General features: G+C 37.5%; 1 protein-coding gene across 2 annotated transcripts in view; it reads right to left on the reverse strand.

Moving 5' to 3' along the window:
- Positions 1 to 8,666: 8,666 nt before the first annotated feature.
- ASB3 (ankyrin repeat and SOCS box containing 3) overlaps positions 8,667 to 23,793 on the reverse strand; it is a 96,180-nt gene continuing 81,053 nt past the window's right edge. For both annotated transcript variants that reach the window (XM_060116605.1, XM_060116606.1), the window contains exon 10: positions 8,667 to 9,652. In XM_060116605.1, the coding sequence (XP_059972588.1) occupies positions 9,447 to 9,652 (206 nt within the window). In that variant the 3' untranslated portion in view covers positions 8,667 to 9,446. The remainder of the gene's footprint in view (positions 9,653 to 23,793) is intronic.

Genomic DNA, 23,793 nt, shown 5'->3' on the forward strand with positions numbered 1-23,793 from the left:
AAATGCGTTATAGTTGGCATCACTGAGAAGTAGGATTTTCAGCATATAATAAAGGAAATACACAAAGGTAAGATCACTCAAGTTGAATTTTAAAAATGTAGTCCTAGATTTGAAATATCAATTTGAAGAATATGATGAATGGAATTAACATATACTTACTTCTTAGTTCTGTTCACTGAACAAACAATGATCAAACCAGTAGAAATGAACACCCCTAACGCCAAGATTACTCTCTATGTGTATTATAGTCCATATAATACCATTTCTGAAAAAGTAAACAAAGCTCTTTAGAAAAACGGCTAATTTCAGGTCTGAGGAAGGAAATATACACAATAAACCTGGAATATCTTACCATCAGAAAACAAAGTTACCAAAGACTACTTAAATGCTAGTTTAAAATGAGACAATGGGGCTTCCCTGGTGGCGCAGTGGTTGAGAGTCTGCCTGCCGATGCAGGGGACACAGGTTTGTGCCCTGGTCTGGGAAGATCCCACATACCGCGGAGTGGCTAGGCCCGTGAGCCATGGCCGCTGAGCCTGCGCGTCCAGAGCCTGTGCTCCACAACGGGAGAGGCCACAACAGTGAGAGGCCCGCGTACCGCAAAAATAAAATAAAATAAAATAAAATAAAATGAGACAATGAGTAACAATAAGGGTAATAACTACAATGGATTAAAATACATTAAAAATCCATGTTTATGTTAATATTAAAAAAAAAACTTATCCATCATCTTTAAAAGACATTAGAGGGACTTCCCTGGTGGTCAAGTGGTAAAGAATCTGCCTTCCAATGCAGGAGACATGGGTTCGATCCCTGGTCAGGGAACTAAGATCCCACATGCCATGGGCCAACTAAGCCCGTGCTCCACAACTACGGAGCTCACTCGCCTCAACTAGAGAGCCTGCTTGCCGCAAAATACAGAGCCCACGCACCCTGAATCCTGTGCACCACAACTAGAGAGAGAAAACCTGCACGCCACAACTAGAGAGAAGTCAGCGCACCCCAGCAAAGAGCCCACGAGCCACAACAAAAGATCCTGCATGCCACAACTAAGACCTGACACAGCTACAAATAAATAATAAATCAACCTTTAAAATAATAATAAATAAATAAAAGACATTAGAGAATCAATTCATTACCAAACGAACCAAGCATTTTACTGTTTTTCCTGTATGTATTAGATGTCAGGGTAACCAAGTACTTAAGGGAAGGTTCTCTTTTTGAAAGTATTATGGCTAGTAGATAAATAAATCTCTAATTAATTAATAGATCTAGCTAATGATCACCAATGGCTGCCAACATCACCAGGAGAGATAAAGTACTAATAGAGAAATAAATCTATAATTAATTAATAGATCTAGCTAAAGATCACCAATGGCTGCCAACATCACCAGGAGAGATAAAGTACTCAACATCTATCAAGTAGTACTGTAAGGAGAAAAAAAGTGTATGAGAAACAAATGTGAATCTGATCAAGCCTCTACACCCAGGGTTGATTTCATCATCTGTGCAATCATCCAGGGCTCTGTACTCAGAAAGACCCCATGTTTGGTTTAATGTTCTGCTGTTCCCATCTTGAAATTTGAACAATGGACCCATATTCTCATTTTGCACTGGGCTCTGCAAACTATGTAGCCAATCCTTGTCTACATTTGACTACCAATTTATAGGAAATAAGTGTAGTGAATAAAAACATGGCTACACCAAATGTAAGACCAAAAACCATAAAACTCCTAGAAGAAAAAGTCAGCAGAACACTCTTTGGCATACATCGTAGCAATATTTTTGGGGATCTGCCTCCTAAGGCATAGGAAGCAAAAGCAAAAAATAAACAATTGGGACCTAATTAAAGGAAACCACTGACAAAACAAAAAGACAACCTACTGAATGAGAGAAATTATTTGCAAATGGTATGACTGATAAGACGTGAGAATCCAAAATATAAAACAGCTCATACAACTCAATATCAAAAAAACAAACAACTCGAATAAAAAATGGGTAGAAGACCTGAACAGACATTTTTCCAAAGAAGACATAGAGATGGCCAACAGGCACATGAAAAGATACTCAACATCACTAATTACGAGAGAAATGTAAATCAAAACTACAATATCACCTCACACCTGTCAGAATGGCTATCATCAAAAAGACCACAAGTAACAAATGCTGGAGAGGATGTGGAGAAAGGGGAACCCTAGTACCCTGCTGGAGGGAATGTAAACTGGTTCAGCCAGGATGGAAAATGGTATGGAAATAGCTCAAAAAAACGAAAATAGAACTATCATATGATCAAGCAATTCCACTCCTGGGTACATATCCAAAGGAAATGAAAACACTAATTCAAAAAGATACATGCACCCCGATGTTCTGCTCAGCATTATTTACAATAGCCAAGATATGGAAGCAGCCTAGGTGTCCATCAGCAGATGAATGGATAAAGAAGATCACACACACACACACACACACACACACACACACACACACACAGACTGGAATACTACTCAGCCATAAAACAGAATGAAATTTTGCCATTTGCAACAACACTGATGGACCTGGAGGGTATTATGCCTAGAGAAATAAGTCAGACAAATACTATATGCTATCGCTTATATGTGGAATCTAAAAAATAAAATAAATGAATGAATATAATAGAAACAAACGTATAGATATAGAGAACAAACTAGTGGTTACCAGTGGGAAGAGGGAAGCAGGGGAGGGCACAATAGGGGTAGGGGATAAAGAGGTACAAAATACTATGTATAAAATAAATAAGTTACAATGATATACTGTACAGCAATAAAATAATTAATTAGAAGTTTAACTATTAAAAAAAAAAGATGTCTGCAAATTCTTTGATACCCCTCCCTTCAACAGGTGGAGACTAATTCCTCCACTGCAGTCCCAGCTTACAGTTTGAATGCAATCTCATGACAGACCCCTAGCCATAACCACTCAACAAGCCACTCTTGAATTCATTACCCACAGAAACTGTGTGAGGTAAAGTTAATTATTATTTTAAGCTGCTAAATTTGAGGCAACTTATTACACAGGAATATATAACTAAGACAAGAAAAAACAGAGGATAAGTTAAATGACAGCATGGGTATGCAATCAGCAAAATTTCAACTGTGGGAAACTCTATAAGAAAATAACCTAATACCTTCAACCAAAAAGAAAAAAAAAATCACGTCACAGTGATATGTTTGGATCCGGATTTAAGCAAACCATTTAAAAAGTTATAGAACAATTAAAATATGTAAATACTGATTGGATATTTGACATTAAGAAATTATTCATTTTTAAGGTGGTATAACGATGGTATTATCTTTATGGTTTTTAAAAGGGAATCTGTGACTTCTAAAGATATATACTAAAATATTTACCAACGTTATGTCTGGAATTCACTTCAAAATGCTATGGAAGAAAGGCAATTGGTGGGGAAAAGGAAGTAAGAGTGGCCATGAGTTGATAATTATCAAAGCTGGGTGATGGGAACATGGAAGTTCATTATAAAATTCTCTATTTTTTATAGACTTAAAATTTTCCATAATAAAGAGAAAAAGAAGTATGCACTTGCATCAACACGCATAAACAAATACCACACTATGACATTTGAGTGGGCTTAATAAAACCAAATAATTACAAGCAAGATGAAGACCATAAGGATTTGAATGTTTTATTGTCTAAAATAAAGTAAATAATTTTTATGTGTCAAAACTAAAATCCAGACTACACATTACTAACTAATGCATCTATTTATGGAACTACTCTGGCTTGCAATTGATATCTTTGGCACATATTACTTGATCCAATATTCCAAAATAACCTCAAAAGTATTAGGCCTTCTTTTTGTTTGATTCAAATCATAGTCATATTTAAACACCAGATGGACTTTCTTCTTCACCTATTCCATGTTAGAAAAAGAGTGTAAATTAGCACCTTATAATGACTCATGATAGACTTTTATCATCCACATAGAAAAGCAGTGAAGAGAAGGTTATGCTAACCATTTGACGGTAAAAGAGACATAAACATATGCTATTCACAAGTCTCAGTGTGCCAATGGCAATTACCACCTGTTCTGCTTCATCTATTAGTGCTATGCATGAAAAAGAAGCCAAGAGGCAGAAAAATCATGCAGACACTAATTTTTTACTGCAACAATGGTATTTTAAATTCTTTCATTAAAAACATACACAATACATAGTTATAACAGGGTAACTACATAACTAACCTGGGCTGAGATCAGATGACTAGCACAGTTCACAAAGGTCTCACCTCCATTCTCTTTTTTCCCCGTACAAAGAGGAGGAAGGGGCTGTTTGCTTTATGCAGATGTCTTAGGAAAAGAATCAATCCAGAAATGCCTCATTATTTTTCATTCCTACCAACTCAAAATTTGTCATAACTCATGGCTTGAGCCTGGCTGGAGGTATCATTAATGTGATAAAGAAAAGGCTTGATCAGGTAAAAAACTGTAAAGGTGGGTTTGATTTTAGCTATGATAAAACAAAAACACTCCTCAAAGCTGTATACAGGTTTTTAAAAACCTTAAGAGAAAGAAAATATTCCAACATATAACAGAAATACTGGGTCTGGATGATAGGACTATGGCTCCATCTCTCTTCCTTCCTTTTCTTGCTGAGTTTTAAGATTTTTAAAAAGAATTTAAAAAAATTTTAAGAGACATATATTAGCAAAGAGACAGGTTAACAGATGCCCCTTACTTAAAATGTTTTATTCATTAAATCAACTGCAGAAAATATGTACTTAAAATCTGTGCCTAAAGTATATGTTTCCATAAAAAATATAATTCAGACTGGCCTCCTCTCAGTGTAAACTACTGACATGTTACTACAAATAGGACTATACATTTTTCTACCAATATGTCACAAAAATACTAAGCATAATCAGTTCTCTGTCTCAGGAAAACCACAGGTTTCTATTAACTCTTAACAAAAAAAGAAAACAAGTTTGCTTACTGCCAGGTATTATGTTTCAATGACCACTTGTCATTTAATAACAATGACAACAATAATAATAATAAACACAGATGAAGATAAACTAATTTAGCCTCAAAGAGAAAAACAAACAATGGAAGAGAAAGCAAAACAAAAAATCTCAACAGTTGCACACAGGAATATTAAATTATCCTTAAATGTTTTGTTAAAAAATGAAAAAGGATAAAAATCAAGTGTGTTTATAAAACTACTATGATAGTCTCTAAGCCTTCAAACATGGGCCATATTTATTTTACCTGAAGTCATAAACACCACCTTCTCCTAGAGAGACTGTGTAGGTATAAGCTCAGAGATCCAGCATCAGCTCTAAATATTGATAGAATATAGCACTCCTTTCCTGATGAGGGGACACCCTTCTTTCATATAAACTACCCAGGTCATGTAGAGTCACGAGTAATGGACTCTCTTGGTTTGGGCTCTTACCTACACATAGTCTTGACACCTCAGTTATGTGTGACTAGCTGCTTGGGATAAGAGAGAAGGGAGGAGGCAAGTGCTCTAGCACAGGAAATTCAGGGGAATTAATAGTACCAAAGGTGTTTCTATTATTACGTTCCCAGCTCAAAGGTAAAGTTTTAGAGATCCCTTTGGCTTACAGATCCTCTTTAAATTGAGTATTTGGATAGGCCAGCAGGCTGAGCTTCCATTTACTTTATACAGAGGATGAACCCATGAAATTGGAAGGCAGTGTGTAGTTTTACTGGTTATTCTCACAAACTGTTAGATCTAAAACACTTGATCATAAAACTGGAAATGGCTACATTACTAGCAACTTCACTAGCCCTTCAACCAACCATTCCCACTATTTAAAACCTTTCTGCAATAGTACTAGGGACCTGCTAGCAATAATCGTACTGAGAGTGCTTCTTCAAATATTTCTATGACCAAACAAGAAATATAATTAGGGGAATATACCTCCAAGAACATAGAGGAGTATAAAAATGAAGGGCAAACTTTTAGATTTTCTCAACTTCTTTCTATACCCCATGCTGATGGAACCAAGTCCACTGTTCCAGAGAAGATACACAGTTATTTACATTCTTATCACAGTTTTTATGATTTTTTTTTTTTTTTTGCTGTACGCGGGCCTCTCACTGTTGTGGCCTCTCCCGTTGCAGAGCACAGGCTCCGGACGCACAGGCTCAGTGGCCACAGCTCACGGCCCCAGCCGCTCCGCGGCGTGTGGGATCTTCCCGGACCGGGACACAAACCCATGTCCTCTGCATCGGCAGGCGGACTCTCAACCACTGCGCCACCAGGGAAGCCCTATGATAAGTTTTGAGGACCAACAAAATACAGTAGAATTTTAGAGAGTAACCAATCAAAAATACAAGGAGGTCTTGAAACTGTACCTGGCACGATACTTGAAGATCTATAAAACATGATCTTCATACAGGTTTACAGATAGACTTAGATTGGAAGAACAGATCTAAAGTTAGAGATATCAACTGATCACGTGACATAAATATGACACTTAGGCTGCCTGTCAAAGATTATGAATGTCAGGACTTCCCTGGTGGCGCAGTGGTTGAGAGTCCGCCTGCTGATGCAGGGGACACGGGTTCGTGCCCCGGTCCGGGAAGATCCCACATGACACGGAGTGGCTGGGCCCATGAGCCATGACCGCTGAGCCTGCGCGTTCAGAGCCTGTGCTCTGCAACGGGACAGGCTACAACAGTGAGAGGCCCGTGTACCGCAAAAAAAAAAATTATGAATGTCATAGGTGGTCATGGGACAACAGAAGTGTATAATTGACCTGGGAAGTAGGGCCACCAGAAAGCTGCATATCAAGACACTTGCTACTTGGGCAAAAGGGAGAGGGAAACGAAGAAATGAAGTTCAATGACTATAACTATATACAATAACACAAATGAATCTGAAAATGTGCACAAAGGTAACAGGAAACAAAAGACAGCATAGTGGATGATTCCAGGAAAAACTGATTTTTGGTGCTAGAACCCAGAAGAGTAGTTACCCTTCTGGCAAGAGCACAGTGACTAGAAGGGCCACAAAGGGAACTTCTGGGATGCTAATAATTCTGTTTTTTGAACTGCATGCTGATTATGCAACGTTTTCACTTTGTAAAAATACAGTTGACCCTTCAACATGTTTGAACTGGTGCAGGTTTACTTATACACAGATTTTTTTCAACAGTAATACTACACAGTCTGCAGTTGATTGGCTCCATGGTTGGATGAATCCATGGATACAGACAGTTGACTATAAGTCATATGGAGATTTTCAACTGTGCAGAGGGTAGGCGCCTATAACTCCCATGTTGTTCAAGGGTCAACTGTAATCTGTCTGTATACTTATGATTTGTGTACTTTTTTATATATGTGTTGAATGTCAATAAAAAGTTTACTTTAAAAAAAAAAGAAATGATGTCCAGATTACCACTATTACATCAAATGATCACAGAAAGATGTCCTAAGACAGGAAGGATCAGCAGGAAATATACTTAAAGGACAACATCAGATCAAGGAAGGGTAAACTCTTGACGATTGTTATTAAAACCAATTCGTGTCCTGCTCTGGATATGTACCACCATTAGAAAGCTACTGTATGGAGTTCTTCCTCAGGTTCACTGTGACCTAAAGGGTATTAAAGCACCATGGTGCATATAGGTCAGAGCTTAAAGTTCACACTAACTGGGTATATCATTTTGATCAGAGGCTGTGACTATAATTCACCTACCTTTAGGTACTTTTAGATTAGACTTCTCACTGAGTCCTTGTTATTAGTCATAAAAATCAGAAATATTGTATTATAAAATAGTCTAAAAGAAAGATGCATTTATACAGTAAGTAAAATCATTTATGTTTTAAATACTAAAGGTTTTTAATGTATCTGAAATATTTTGATATTTTTAAGAATAAAAGCTCAGTAAGTTATGAGTAGTTGAATTTATTACATATTTGAACATGAACAAAAACACATGAAAAGATTCACCCTCAAATGTAAACATTCTATGTACATTGGACCCTAACAAAAAACTGGTTATGTTAAAATCAGAGACTTAGGGTTTGGAAAAATACATTTAAAAAATATTACATAGTACATACTTTTTTAGAATTCAGTAACTATCAGAATTTCCACCTGTTTTCCCATATCCACCCTTATCTCTACCTGTATAACTACAGTCAAACTCTATCCCCACCCCACAGGCAGCAACTACAGCTCTAATCTGTGCTGAATTTAGTCAGCCCCCTGGACCCTAATGTCTCCATCATTTGGTATGCCATCATCACTGCTTTTACCAAATAGCAAAAGCCTATCAGAGATGAATGTGGCTAACCCACTCCCATCTATTTTAAGTGACAGGATCCCAATAGAATATTTGCCCTCCTTTGGACCCCATCTCTAGTTGTCTATCACAACATTAATGCATTATAACCTTTTTCTCAAGACTATTGCCCACAGCCTGTTACCACAGCTCACCTGTTATGGTGTTCAGTCCTCTCTGACTCTAGATTCATATCAAGCAATTGCAAAGCCAATGAGGCAGTGTCTCATTAACCTATGATGTTAAGGTTTAAATTTCATGGACTATTTGATAATGTATCCAGATAGTAAAAAGGAAACACACTATAACATTAATAGAACTAGCAATCATTGCTTCATAGGTTCAAAGGTGCCCTCTGATTTGGAGGCTGAATGGAGCTTCAGTTTTATCTGATACTGAGCAACTCAGGAATACATACCTTTCTTTAAAGATGGTACCACAGAAATGTCTCTCCCAGTCTCCTAATTAATACTGTGTAAATGTGGTAAAATGCACATTTATCTCAATACCAACCTAATTTTTTTTTTCAACTGAGCATATCTTTAAGTTTAGGTTTGTTCTTGCCTTTGCAGAAACAGGAATCTTTTTTAGCCAAAGAGAGTATCAAGGAACTGGAAAAAAAACAACAGCAAAATGATTCATTTTCTATAGTCTTTAAAGAAAGAATTCTCCCCTGAGTTTACCTGTGAAAAGCCAATGAATTTCAACTGAATTAAGAGATGAGAATAGAATATAAGACAGTTCTTTTATAAATATAAGAGAGACTCAACTACACTGTGTGTACATGTCCAGTGAAGTTTTATGCATTCCCTTCTAAACGCTAGCCCTAGGTAAACACAGGATCATACGTGGAAATATGCCATGTTTAGCCACAGTTCATTAACAGAATAAAGCAGAAAATGGTTAGGTAATTTACAACATAAAGTGTACTGATGATAAAACTGCAATAAAGTAACATTAGTGAGGTTTATACTTTTTTACCAGGAAGCTTAGTTGTAAACATTTGCATTAAACTACTGCCCTCTAAAATCTAACCAACCACACAAACAAAAATCATCTTTTGTGACAATAAAATCGTGAAGAATTTGTACTCCATGGCTCCTTATCTCGGTGGTTTTCAGAGTAAGACATGACCTGTGTTAAGTAGCTTCACTGATTTCTCCATCTTGAATAACTGCCAGTTCTGGAACTTCATTCATCCTCAAAACCTCTGCATAGAGCAAATAATCATGTAGGCTTCTGGGAAGTGGCAACTGACAGATAAAACTGTTAGATAGTAGGTGCTCTGGTTTTAGACTGGACCGAATTTCCAAACGACAAAGGTGGGTCAGGGATGGAACAGAGGCTGAAGAAAAAAACAAAAAAAGGAAGATTAAAATGTTTGAACCAGAAAGATACAACAGTACATTAAGGTAAATGCCCTTTTCTTCCCCACGTCTGCCTAGTAGAAGAGAAGTGATATGTTACTTAGACTTACTTTTGAAAAAAGATTACTTGGGCCAGGATGACCAAAATAAACTTTATTTATTTATTCTTTTTTACAGCCTTCACCGGGTTCTTCTTCCTCCGATTTCTGGCCACACATTCCAAAGTCAGTACCCAGGGCCATATAAAACTAAATGTTCAAATTCTAAATTTCTGCCAATACCAGTTCGGACTTAAGATATGGGTGATCTAACTTTAGAAATGATAGAAGCACACAGTAGCAAACATTACTTCCCTCTTACTCTCATTGCAGATAGTCTCCAGACCTACCACATTCAAGTGACTAAAAATGGAGCTTACATAAGTTCTGCTCTTTTTATCCATGATACAGAATGAAATTTTAAAATTGACACAGAGAGAAAAGGACCATCTATCAAATGCCTACTATGCTGTATGCCGATACACATCCTCTTTTTATCTTCATTAACCCTGTGAGGTAGATATTATCATGCTCTCACAGAGATAAGAAAACAGAGGTTTAAGTAACCTTCCAAAGGTCATACATCTAGTACATGGTAGACCAGGATTCAAACTCAAGTGCATATGACCCCAAAATGTGCATGTGTACGTACACATGCTAAAACCACTGCTGCCAAAAGCTAATAACCAATTAAAGGATAACCCACATATGCTAGATTAAGAATCGTAAGATACTGGTTTTGTTTTCCAAGACAAAAAGTGTTAACTAAAGAAGTTAATGTCCATGAAAACTAAGAGCACTAAAAACAGCTAGTGGTTTTATGTGAATCAAATCTAATGCCTTTTATTAGTCCAAGAAATCTTTTGTAAATCCCTGTGAAATGTACCAATGATTAACAGGCCAGGATCAGAGCAGCAGAGACAAGCACTATCAAGAGCCCAGCTGATATAAGACCAGCTGGTCTGACTCCAAGTCTAGGGTTCTTTAAACTGTAATAACCCACAGGGCCTGAGACATGCTAATTCCCTAACATCTTCCAAACCACTGAAATTAGTCCATCATCTTACATTTTAGTTTCAGCTTATTGGTTTAAGTTTAGTTTAGTTCATTCAGGGTTTGGGAAACTCCTCAATCCATAGTGTTTCAAAATGCCAAATAAGAAAAGCAACAGAGTTATCTGATTTTGTACATAAAACCTGAGTCGAAGAAGAGTTTTTCCTTAAACCATGAGTCACATAGACTCCCCATTATAAACAATAAGACTACAGCATCTACAATATATAGCACATTTACTTTCACTGTTTCCATATTTATATACTGTTTAAATTTTAACCTTTTCTGTAAACTTAAAGGAAGAATCATCATTCTCCCTTCTAAGATGAGAAAACACAGATAAAGGGAGCACTAGAGAGATTAGCAGGAAACCACACGGAAAGCATGCTCAAACTGCAAACCTCCACAGTTTTCCAAAGGAGTAGTAAGCAGGTTCAATTTCAACAAGTAGGTTGCCCATGTTCAACTATTACATATAAGGAAGCCTTCTCACCCACTGAGATCAGGAACAATAATTGGTCCTAATGTCACTGGGTATGCACAAATGTAATAAAAGTTTTGGAAATGAGCATAACTGATGCTTGGTAAGCACACAACTCAGCTGGTGGGGCCAAAGTATGTTGGCATACTGGAAAGTGGCCTATCAGCTGCAAACCCTGAGCATGCCATAAGCATAGTCAAATGGGACTGACAGAGAAAATGAGAAGACTAGATTGTGTGGATCACAGTGAGATTGGTTAAGAGAATTTTTACTCCTATTCAGCTAGATTTTAATATGCAACCTGTTAAATTGAAATCTCTTCATTCTGCACATTTTTGTTAATGTAGATACTTACCACACACCCAGAAGGAAGACAAAGGATGGCTGTGTAACCTGGAGGAGAGCTGCTCACTCGGAGCTAAGGAATCCTTAACACTTCTCCAGCTTCACCAACTTGACAGACTACACTGACTTACAACTCCTCAGGCTGACTGCGGAGTGTTCCTCTGGCTGTCCCACAGCCTCCTGCGGTGCAGACAAGCCTTTCCAAAAGGCCATCTGACTACATCACTGCAGCCCTATCTTTTACAACTAAATAAACCATTTGTTTGTTTATGCTGACATGTGTGTGGAAGCTTAATCATCTGTGATCAAGCCAAACTGGACCAATACACACTTGTTATGGAAAGCTTAAGTGACTTGCCTGTGTTGACATCATAAGCAACAGAGCTGACACTAGATCCAAATGATTTGACCCCAAGTCTAGGGTTCTCTAAACTGTGATAAGCCCAAAATATTTCTCTAAGAACTTCTAAACCACCGAAACTATCGTAAGTTTTGGGAGATCTTTCCATTTAATAATAAAAAAGGAAAGGTATAGCTACTTTAGTTACTGGTTCCAATTTCAATTGCACCATTTTGGTTTTCCTTCTGTGAGCAAAATAAATCACTGGCCTGATGAACAATTAGAGGTAAGAACTGTATTCATTTGAACTTGAGGGAGTCTTTCACCTATGGATTATTAACACAGACAATAATATACCCGTCAGTGCCATCTTAGTTTAATATGCCAGTAAATACTAAGGGAACTGTATAATCATATATGCAATATTTCAAAGCATGCAAATTCCTATGAAAGTTTTAGTGATGCATAGTATTTCCAGATGTGTTGTCACCAGGCTGAGAGAAGATCAAGTCGTGCCTTGAATTTATAATATGGAAAAGCCCATGGGACTTTTCTGGTGGCGCAGTGGTTAAGAATACGCCTGCCAATGCAGGGGACACAGGCTCGAGCCCTACTCCAGGAAGATCCCACATGTCGTGGAGCAACTAAGCCCATGTGCCACAGCTACTGAGCCTAAGCTCTAGAGTCCATTAGCCACAACTACTGAGCCCGTGTGCCACAACTGCTGAAGCCCACGTGCCACAACTACTGAATCCTGCGTGCCCAGAGCCTGTGCTCTGCAACAAGAGAAGCCACCGCAATGAGAAGCTCACGCACTGCAAAAGAGTAGCCCCCGCTCGCCACAACTAGAGAAAGCCTGCATGTGGCAACGAAGACCCAACGCAGCCCAAAATAAATAAGTTAAAAAAAATAGATTTAAAGAATCATACATTTAATATATATATATATATATATGTATAAAATATGGAATAGGCCAGAAGCTGTATGTAAAACATAACTTTCATGAAAACTTGTTAAAATCAGATTTTAATTTCTTAAATAAATATCTCTTTTCCTACATTATGGCACTGATCATAGTCTAGAAAATGATGTCTGAAACCATGCTATACTTTTAAGTCACTTTTCTGACCCAATCAGTTTCAAATTAGTATGTTAAACCCAGTTATCTCTAGATCTGTTAGATAAGCAACTTTTAACTATTCATTTCTATATATATAAAGTCTTCAATTTTGTTAATTTTGTTGTACATACACAGAACAATCAAAATAGAAGGCCACATGTTCTACAGAATTGTACTAAAGTCAAAACAATGATCAGACTAAACCCCACAATTCTTAATTCATTTTTCTTGTTAATGCCAAGTTTACTATAGCACAGAACTACATGTACATCATACACACCCATTATCTATATTTCCTGCAACCATTCATCTCTAGCCTGCCCTCATGCCAATATTCAAGTGATGTATCTGCCTAGACTTTATTTCTATGGTTCCTCTGCATGGTTTTCTACATCAAATGTATTTATCTGACTTTTGGGCCATCTACTACAATGTGTATTATCATCATTAATATAATGTCTTTATGGTTCCATCCTTTTCTTCCCAGTCCTTCTTAATTCACTTGTACAGTCTCTCTCTTTCCCACTGACTACAACTAAAAACTTGGACAAAATTTAAAAAGCAACAACCTGAGGACTCTGAAGAACAAATAAGAGACAGATTAGGGTAGGAAATCAAAACTTAAAGAATGACCAGTAGAACAGCAATGAATGGAATGAATGGAAACAGCACCATCCAGTAATAAGCCTGGAGTTGGAGTTGATGAGCCATTATTAACTAGTTATGTGACCTGAAGCTCTTTAAATGCTCTTTCAGTTCCTTTTCTACAAAATGGGAATAATACCTCATCTATAAAATGAACATAACTGACACCCCTCTGCATCAAAAGGTTGTTGATAAGGTTCAAGTTAGAACACACTTGCAAAAGCATTTTATAAACTGTATAATACCATACATATCCTAGGCACCATCTAATCTAGTGATCTCCAAATGTTTTTTGACTGCACACCAATTAGTGAAAAGTCTTTGAGTACATAACCCCAATGTGTGGATATTTACGTACATATATATTATATATGTATACTATTAAATTAACATTATCTACACTAAGTACAAATAAAATACATAAAATTAGAAGAATAAGCTAAAATGAAATAAGGCACATATTTAAAATAATTTCATTTATCTATTAATGGTATAAAACCCTTTTTACTTTTGCTAAATATGTTAATAATAATATTTTAACAAAAGCAAGGTGACTAAGGTTCATTAATTTAATTTGTAGTGACACGGCAAGTCCAAGATTTGGTTCTAGGTCCAATCTACTGATATAGTTAAAAAAAAATCTTACAAAAACCATGAAGATTCAAACGGGAGGAGTACATTGTGGCTTAGCTGAACTAATCAGGATACTAACTTATCCCATCTAGCAATTATGCAAAACTTTTATCAAAATTCAGCTGGTAAATTTCTATTTTTCCTGGTATCAATCAGTTTACAAGCTAATTAGAAAGTTTCATTTTTTCACATTTTTATTAAATGCATTCAAAATCTAAGGAAATTGTTTCCAAGTATTTTAAGTGTGTCAATACAAGAGTTTTTCTACGTGATGCACATTGTTTTTGGCAAGAAAATCACGTAACAATAGAAATATTTCCCAGCATCTGTTTTTGAAATCATCTCCCCGTAGCAAAGTTTCTTTCAGAAAGTAGTTTGCTTTCTCACTCAGTTAAAATATCATTTTTACCTTAAATCAACAGAATTTTAGGAAATATGTACTAGGTTTCATACTATTCATAGCTATTTATTACCAAGAAAAAAAAAGGTTAAGAAAATTGGAACAGTTTTATTTTTGCAAAAGAAAAGTACATAATTCATTGTTAAGTTCAAGGATTGTTTTTTATATTGTCATAAGATAAAGAGCAAACCTCTGAATGTATAAACAATAATCATGGTCACTCCCATCTCATCATAAAGTACTGCAAGGACTATATATATTTTAAAGGTCATGTTTTTATAAAATTATTCACAACAGTATTACTTCATGCAATTCTGGTTTCAACTCCTTTCCTGTATTAGCCTGACTATTAATGATGCAATAAACTCCTTTCATGTGTGATGTTATCTCCATTTCCTCACATTTACAGAAAAGTAAGCCATTCCATCAGCAGTCAGTCTTACACAGCTTTTCCAAAAAAAATTTTTCTATTAAATAAGTCATTACTGTTGCAAATATATCCTTTCTGGTACATATTTCCTTTAGTGGCTCTCAGAAAAGTAACATTATTTATATTTTCTTACTGAAACAGAATCTTAAAAAAACCCTAAGCTGAGACATGTTATAAATATTATATATCTTCTTCCAACTTAGTATACCATCCTTCTTACTTGCAAGATTATATTTTTATTCTTTTAACTCTTTAGCAATGTTTTCTATGCTCCTTTCAACAATATTTGCTAATAAGAAATGCATTTTACTTTGTCCCCATATTATTTCAGTCTGTTTTACTGTGGCAGCAAGAACATGCATTTCCCCAACAGTATGTAAATTTTTGTCTTTTCACTATTGAATAAGCAAATTTAAAAGGAGCTCTAAGCATCTGTCATTATGTTTAGTATACTTTATAAAAATAATGGACTGAGCAACATATGACTTCAATATTGATGAAAAAAGTCACAGGGTTTGTCTTTATGTTCTGGATGTTTAGAGTGTCTTGCTGATTATGATATTTTCATTACCTAATATCTCAATGCACACTACATACTAACATCGAGGCTCACTGTTAACATTAGTGGAGGTGAACCATATTTTACTTTATTTTTTTAAGGTGAACCATATTTTAAATACTTTTCTTGATACTTTTGAACTTCTCGTCAGCTCAGATAGGGTGGTCAGCTTTTTTATCATATGACATGACTATCTGATAAGAATAGGAGTGTAGGGCTTCCCTGGTGGTGCAGTGGTTAAGAATCCGCCTGCCAATGCAGGGGACACGGATTTGAGCCCTAGTCTGGGAAGATCCCACATGCCGCAGAGCAATTAAGCCCATGAGCCACAACTACTGAGCCTGCGCTCTAGAGCACATGAGCCACAACTACTGAGCCCACGTGTCACAACTACTGAAGCCCGTGCACCCTAGAGCCCGTGCTCTGCAACAAGAGAAGCCACTGCAATGAGAAGCCTGCGCACTGTAACGAAGAGTAGCCCCCACTCACCACAGCTAGAGAAAGCCTGCACGCAGCAATGAAGACCCAACGCAGCCAAAAATAAATTAATTAATTAAATTTAAAAAAAGGGCTTCCCTGGTGGCGCAGTAGTTGAGAGTACGCCTGCTGAAGCAGGGGACACGGGTTCGTGCCCTGGTCCGGGAAGATCCCACATGCTGGGGAGCAGCTAGGCCCGTGAGCCATGGCCGCTGAACCTGCGCATCCGGAGCCTGTGCTCTGCAACGGGAGAAGCCACAACAGTGAGAGGCCCGCGTACCGCAAAAAAAAAAAAAAAAAAAAGAATAGGAGTGTAGCTCTGATTATTTTGTTGGTTCACTTGTATTGGTACCTTTAGTATTAACCAAATAACACGTTATTTTCGCAGGAATCTTTTTAAGCCGCTTGACCAATTTTTGAGAATTGGTTAAGTTAAAACTAGATGATGTAATCACAGGTCCACTGAACAGTCAAACATGAACTACAATTCACTAAGGTACACCAGAAGTATGGGTGCCAGGTCACCCACTTTGGGAAGTGCAAACCTAACCCATATAGATATGCAGGTACAAGGCACTCGGCCATGTGTACTAAGTGGAAAAAAAAAGATGAAAGCTCAATTTGTACAACTACCTCACTATTAGAGAAAAGATAAAGTGAAAGGGAACTTAATAATAAGCAATTTCATCTTCCTCTCTCCCATGTTTAGGATGCCTCTCTCTGGAGCCTGGAATACTTGAAAATTAAGTAAAATCATCTAGCCTAAGCATTTTCCTGTGGTAATCAAATGAAAGAATGAATAATGGTCTCAGGATCTCCTAGAAAATAAAAATCCATTCTTCATTTCCCTAACTTGTTTAGGGAACTATAATATAACACAGCAGTCTGAGCAATAAGAAAAAATTAAGTTCAATATTATAAAGTAAATTTAAGCCCCTCCAATACCTTTCCATAAAGTTCTCAGGAACCCCTATATTCTATCATAAACAAATCTGCCTTCATCTAGAACACTGTCCAGAACACTCTCTTCACCTCTTGTCCTCACAGAAGCCTGATCCTCCCTCCAAAATTACTTCCTTGACCAATTTCTAAGATATAATTTTCTCATTCTTCCACACCTTGTCACACTTATCATAAAGTCTAAGTGGCAATTTTAGCATTCTCACAGTTCTTCTGCACCACCTTCAGACCCACGTTTTTCTGTCTTTAAATTCCAACATACACCACTTACTATCCTTCCAGAGTGTGCTCTCTCTTACTACCACTACGCCTGATCGTTAATATCATTGAGACCTCGGGTCCCAACTCCTCCTGCCATCTAGTTTATCAGGTCCCTTTCCTTTCTCATTTCTTTTCTTATTTGGCGTTCATGGGCCCATCACTGATGCTATTTTATTTTATCATCCTCAATTCTTCTGTACCTGCTCTGACAACCCCCAGATCCATCTAACCACTTTCCTTCTTTCCAATACAGAGAAAGTAAAGCAATGCTGGGGAAAAAATTACCATATAACCATATGAATGAACTATACCACTTCCAACCTCCACTTAGGCCCTCAGTGTTGCTCAGCAAATCTCTTTCACTGGTTCCCAGTTTGCCACAACATGCATTCTAAATCAAGTCTCTGCTACCAAACTCTCACTTCAGTTTCCTTTTTAGCAAGATTTTACCTCCTACTCCTAAGTAAAAATAGGAGATCTTCTAGGCTCTCTTTCTCTGAGTTTCTAATACTCAAACTATAAACTTATCTACATCCACCCCACCCTCATCTCTCTTATTCTCAAAGGAAGGGGCCTATTTGAGGCGAATCCTCCCTCTGGCTTATCTGAAATCTTATTATATAAACTATTGCTTTTATCTCCATATCTTTAACGTTTTCCTTCAACAAACTGAGACCCTTTAATCTATAAAACATGTTCAACCCTCTCTCACCTTAAAAAGAAAATTCTGCCATGACCCTGCATCATTCCTTTTTAGCCACTGCACTAGAGAACTGTTTATTTTTCACTCACAGATTCTAAATCAGTATCTGATACACAGTTGACATGTAATTAAAGAACCAACTTACTAAGGAATTAATGAATATAAACAGCTAGATTTGTAAATGCCCACCTACAGAAATATTTACATGATAGATTCTCTTCACTAAAGACTTCTGCTTATGGTCCACATTTGGAACTAACTAAAATTACAGATGAGTGTTTAAAAGTTCTCAAATGAACAAGCTATCAAAAACTAAAGCTTCTGTCCTAACGGCCTTTCCACCCTAAAATAAATATTTGGGATATGGAAAATAATTTTCTTTTAATTAGGATATAGCTGTCCCAGGGGTCTGCCAGTACACATATCTAATGTACATATATGGGAAGAGTAAAATGGGCTTTCAAATAATATTGGTGACCCAATACCTAAGACACTTTAAAAAATTGTTTTAATTGCTTTAGAGCAACACTTTCTCCTCTCTTAGCTTACCAATAGATTGCTGACAAAATCAAAGTAGTTTTACCAGCAAAATGTCCCAGCAAATGTGGATACAACTCATTGGTACCTAGTTTAGTAAGGATTTCCCCACCACATACACACAGACACAAACAAAAAATAAAATCCACCACTTGGATTTATAAGAGGCTGTGTGAAGCTAAAATTATAAAATTGTAAGTGGGAAGATGGAACCTTACTAAGTTAACTATAAATTTCTCTTAAAAAAAAAAAAAAAAAAAGCTTGGCTCTTAAATTCAGTAATAAGGGCAGCCTGCAGGACACTGTTAATTAAGGCATGATTCGCTTAAGCCATAACATGGCTAGTATCTGGGAGGTCAAAGTTTCCTACTCTACAAATAGAAGGTCACATGCTCAATTTTTAAAGATGAAAGGTAATTACTAATGAGGTTCTTTTTTTTTTTTTTTTTTTTTTTTGGCTGCGTTGGGTCTTTGTTGCTGCACGCAAGCATTCTCTAGTTGTGGCGAGCAGGGGCTACTCTTTGTTGCGGTGCACAGGCTTCTCATTGCAGTGGCTTCTCTTGTTGCAGAGCACAGGATCTAGGCACGTGGGCTTCAGTAGTTGTGGCACACGGGCTCAGTAGTTGTGGCTCACGGGCTCTAGAGCGCAGGCTCAGTAGTTGTGGTGCACTGGCTTAGTTGTTCCGTGGCATGAGGGATCTTCCCGGACCAGGGCTCAAACCCGTGTCCCCCGCATTGGCAGGCGGATTCTTAACCACTGCACCACCAGGGAGCCCTTTACCTCTTTTAAGATCAACTGTCTCTTAAAAATATGTTCTCAACTCAATCTGTAAGACAAAATAGCTACACTCTGATACTTCTTAGGTAGTCTAATTTTGAACTCACTGCTCACTACTACTTATTAAAAATTGAGTGGAGTGTTACAATATTTAGAGAGAACTGCTCAAAAGTGCACACAGGCCATCCATCCCTCCAGATATTATAAATCTAGCCCTGGTCAAGTCAGAGCAACAGAGACCTGAGAACCAGGGCCCACTTAAGAACTACTTTTATTGAATTATACCTTGGTATGACAGCAACAGTCCACACTGAAGACTGGTAACATAAAATTCCAAGAAGCCGTGGCTACCAAGATGTTGCCTAGGAAACTGTCCATCACAACATCCAAGAATATCTGTACTTCTGAGCAATGAGTTTGTTTTATCTTATGAACTCTGTAACCTAGTGTCAAGAACTAGAGAGCTCAGTCAGAGCCAAATTTGCAGAGTATCCATAGACAAGTTTCAGATTACCATAAGCTTTCCCTGACTCCATATTTTTCTTCTGCTTCCACTTTTAAAAAAAATATTTTATTTATTTATTCATTTTTTTTTTAATTTTTGGCTGCGTCATGTCTTCGTTGTGGCACACAGGATCTTTTGTTGCAGCGCTCAGGCTCTTCATTGCAGCGTGCGGGCTTCTCTCTAGTTGTGGCATGCAGGTTTTTACTCTCTCTAGTTGTTGCGCACGGGCTCCAGAGCGCGTGGGCTCTGTAGTTTGTGACACGAGGGCTCTCTAGTTGAGGTGTACGGGCTCAGCAGTTGTGGCAGATGGGCTTAGTTGCCCCGCGGCATGTGGGATCTTAGCTCCCCAACCAAGGATCGAACCCGCGTCCCCTGCACTGGAAGGAGGATTCTTTACCACTGGACCACCAGGGAAGTCCTTGCTTTCACTTTTAACTTCTGTTTTACTGTTTGGTGATAATCTATATGTATAAACTGTTTTAAATCCTGTTTAGAACAAAGCAGAGGAACACTGAAATGAACAGATAAAGAGAGTTTCATGGAGCCATTACAGGATCCTTTGTACGATCCAGATCCACGTAATTCTCTGGATAGAATTGTTCATATTTGATCATTAAAGGTTCAGGATGAGCTAAAGCCAAGTGCTTTTATCCATAAGAGCATAATTAATTACCTAGACTTGATCTTGGTCAGCTGGGCAGGGGCTGGCAAAGTTTTTGATTAAGAAGTCTATTGCTTAGAATATGGAATACTAAACCTGAATTTAAGGGAAAAAAAGTGTTGAATGGGATATTTACTGTTGATCGAGATTAACCTTAGAAAAGATTAGTAAATGAGATTACTAATGATGGAAAGGTATTGCCCATAAGTATGAGACTGATGCTGTTGGAACAAAAGGTGATACTTAATAACCCAGTGTGTCAGTGACCATGGTTTACTCATTACTGCATTGTTGGACAATTAGTTTGTAATCTGTTTTAGGCAGTCACTGTAAGTTATAATTATGGATACTGAGTCAATATATATAACAAAAAAAGGAATAAAAAGGACACAAAATTGTATATACATATCTACTATAACATCTAAAAAGTGTATATGCATAATGACTGGAAAGACCCATGGATAAATTAACCCAGTTAAGGTTTTTTTTTTTAAGTTTTACAGACACATACAGCACTTATCATGTGCTAGACTTTGTTTTAAACACTTTTCAAATATTAACTTGTTCAGTCCCCTTAGTTCTATGAGATCGGTACTATTATTATCCCAGTCTTACAAAGGGAGAAACTGAGGCAGAAATCATGAGAAACCTACCTAAGGACACACAGCTAGTTAGGAATAGAAAGATTGTTTGGCTCCAGAGATTGTTTTAACCACTGTGTTGCACTGCCTTTGCAGTGATTTTTTTTCCCCTAATGTTTTTTTTTTAAATTTTGTCCGGTGTTCTTATAGTAGATATTTGATAATAAAAATCAAATTCCTAAACAAACAAACAAAGTCTATTGCTATGTGTGGTTAAACTGATGTTTCTAAGAAGTATATACAGGCACATGATCAAAAATTGTTAACTGCAACCAGTCAGTAAATTTTACCTGGTATACATTTGCAAAAGAACTTTGAAGACAAATCTGATTTAATGATTAAAAGATGAGCAGCATCTTGTGTGTATGTGGTGGGGAAATCCTTACTAAACTAGGTACCAATGAGTTGTATCCACATTTGCTGGGACATTTTGCTGGTAAAACTACTTTGATTTTGTCAGCAATCTATTGGTAAGCTAAGAGAGGAGAAAGTGTTGCTCTAAAAAATCCTCTTTTTTATTTATAAGCTACCAGGGCAAGCTGCTATTCCCTTAAGGGGGAAAAGGGAGAGGAAAGAACAATTTTGAGTGAGTATAAGGCATCTCCAAGACTTGAAAAGGGCTTAGGAAAAGAATGGAGAAAATCTTTCCCTTGGGATAGATACTGGTATACCTAAAGAAGCTAGGGAGCTAAAATTATCTAGGGGCTTACAAATAGTGGCAGAGCCACAAGAAGCATCTTTTCCAAAAAATTTAAAGAAATATATTGACAAGGCAGTTTTTAATACCATGATAAGTTACTGGAGAAAGTGAGGTGAAAGCAAGACTGTCACACATGTAGAGAGGTAACCAAAAAATTGTTTTTCTGCGCTCACTCCCATTGGTATTAAAACCCTGGCCATGCTTCTGCTTACTAGAAATCCTCAACTCAAATCCAAATAAAGGAGGGGAGAGTACAGATGACCAATACACGGAAACTGAATGTCCTGAAAATTGAAGAAAAAAGGGGAGCTGGGTACCTCAAGACAGCCTTGAACTACAGAAAGGAAGAGAATCACAATCCCATTTGAAACTCAGGCAACTGAGTAGATGGGCATATCTTTTCTTTCCAGACTTTCTAAAATCTAGCATTGTAATGGCTCCCATTACCTGCAGAAGAGGAACCACTGAAGAATATTCTGAGAGACCAATATAACTAAGAGGAACAACACAAGTGTTTCCTAAGTAGTTTGCAATAAGAACAGGGTTAAAAAGTCTTCCTGGTATAGGAATAAAAGGCCTTTGTAACACTGGACAACGCAAGAGTCAAGGTGGATCAGGATTTCTCAACCTGGGCACTAGTGACATTCGGGCCAGATAACTCTTTGCTATGGGGGGGCTGTTGAGTGCACTGTAGCATATTTAGCAGAACCTCCCTGGCCTCTATCCCCTAGATGGCAAGAGCACCCCTACCAATTGTGACAACCAAAATATCCCCTGTGGGGGGGCAAAATCACCCCTGTTGAAACCTCCACTATGGATGCAACAAATAACAAAGAGCTGCCAGGGATAACTCACTTTCTTGGTAAACAGCACTCCCAAACCACCTCACATCCTGAACCAGGAAACAGAAGGAACACCAGGATTTGTAGGAAAAATGATAAATTCAAATTCTGGATATGTCAGAATGTGGGACACCAAGTGGAGATGTCCAAAAGTCAGTTGGATATATGGGACTGGAACCAAGAAAAGAGGCCTTGGCAAGAGAAATAGACCAGAAAAGCATTAGCTACATTAATACCTTTGAAAAAGGCTTTTGTCAGCCAAAATAAAATCCTCTTAAGAGATGATGATTATTACCCTACACAAGCTCTACCTAGTGCCTAATTAAACAAGAAGCCCTTGATGGATTTAGTCTACTGCAGGATAATGTACTCATGCACAATTCTTACCTTCATCTGGACAAATGTGCCATATGTTAGAGTCTTCAAGGTAAACTCTCACATATCTTTACTAATTGATAGGTTGCAATAATCTTCCCATTTGGCATATGCTCCTTCTTTTTGACTTTTTGTTCCCAAATCCATTGTCCCATATTCTATCAATTAAGAAATAGATACTTCCTCTCTGCCACTGCACATACATAATTAGCAAAAGCAGATGCAATTCTCACATGCATGTGAGTTTTCTAACATTATCATTAAAGAAATTCTGTTCTGGAAGGCTCAGAGACTCCAAACAGATTATACTTCTTCTTCAACAAGAAATCTCACTGACAGTTTGAATACACCTCAGTTCAAGAGCATATTTTCCTGAATGTCTTTTTTTGATTGAGAATATTTACTTAAATGTAATCTTCCAAGAAATTAGAAGACATTTCTACATATGTGTAAGTTCACTTGTTAAAAACCTATTCAGGGGCTTCCCTGGTGGTGCAGTGGTGAAGAACCCGCCTGCCAATGCAGGGGACACGGGTTCGAGCCGTGGTCCGGGAAGATCCCACATGCCACAGAGCAACAAAGCCTGTGCGCCACAACTACTGAACCTGTGCTCTAGAGCCTGCGTGCCACAACTA

The sequence above is a fragment of the Mesoplodon densirostris genome, chromosome 14, assembly GCF_025265405.1.
Source record: "Mesoplodon densirostris isolate mMesDen1 chromosome 14, mMesDen1 primary haplotype, whole genome shotgun sequence".
Taxonomy (NCBI): Eukaryota; Metazoa; Chordata; class Mammalia; order Artiodactyla; family Ziphiidae; genus Mesoplodon; species Mesoplodon densirostris.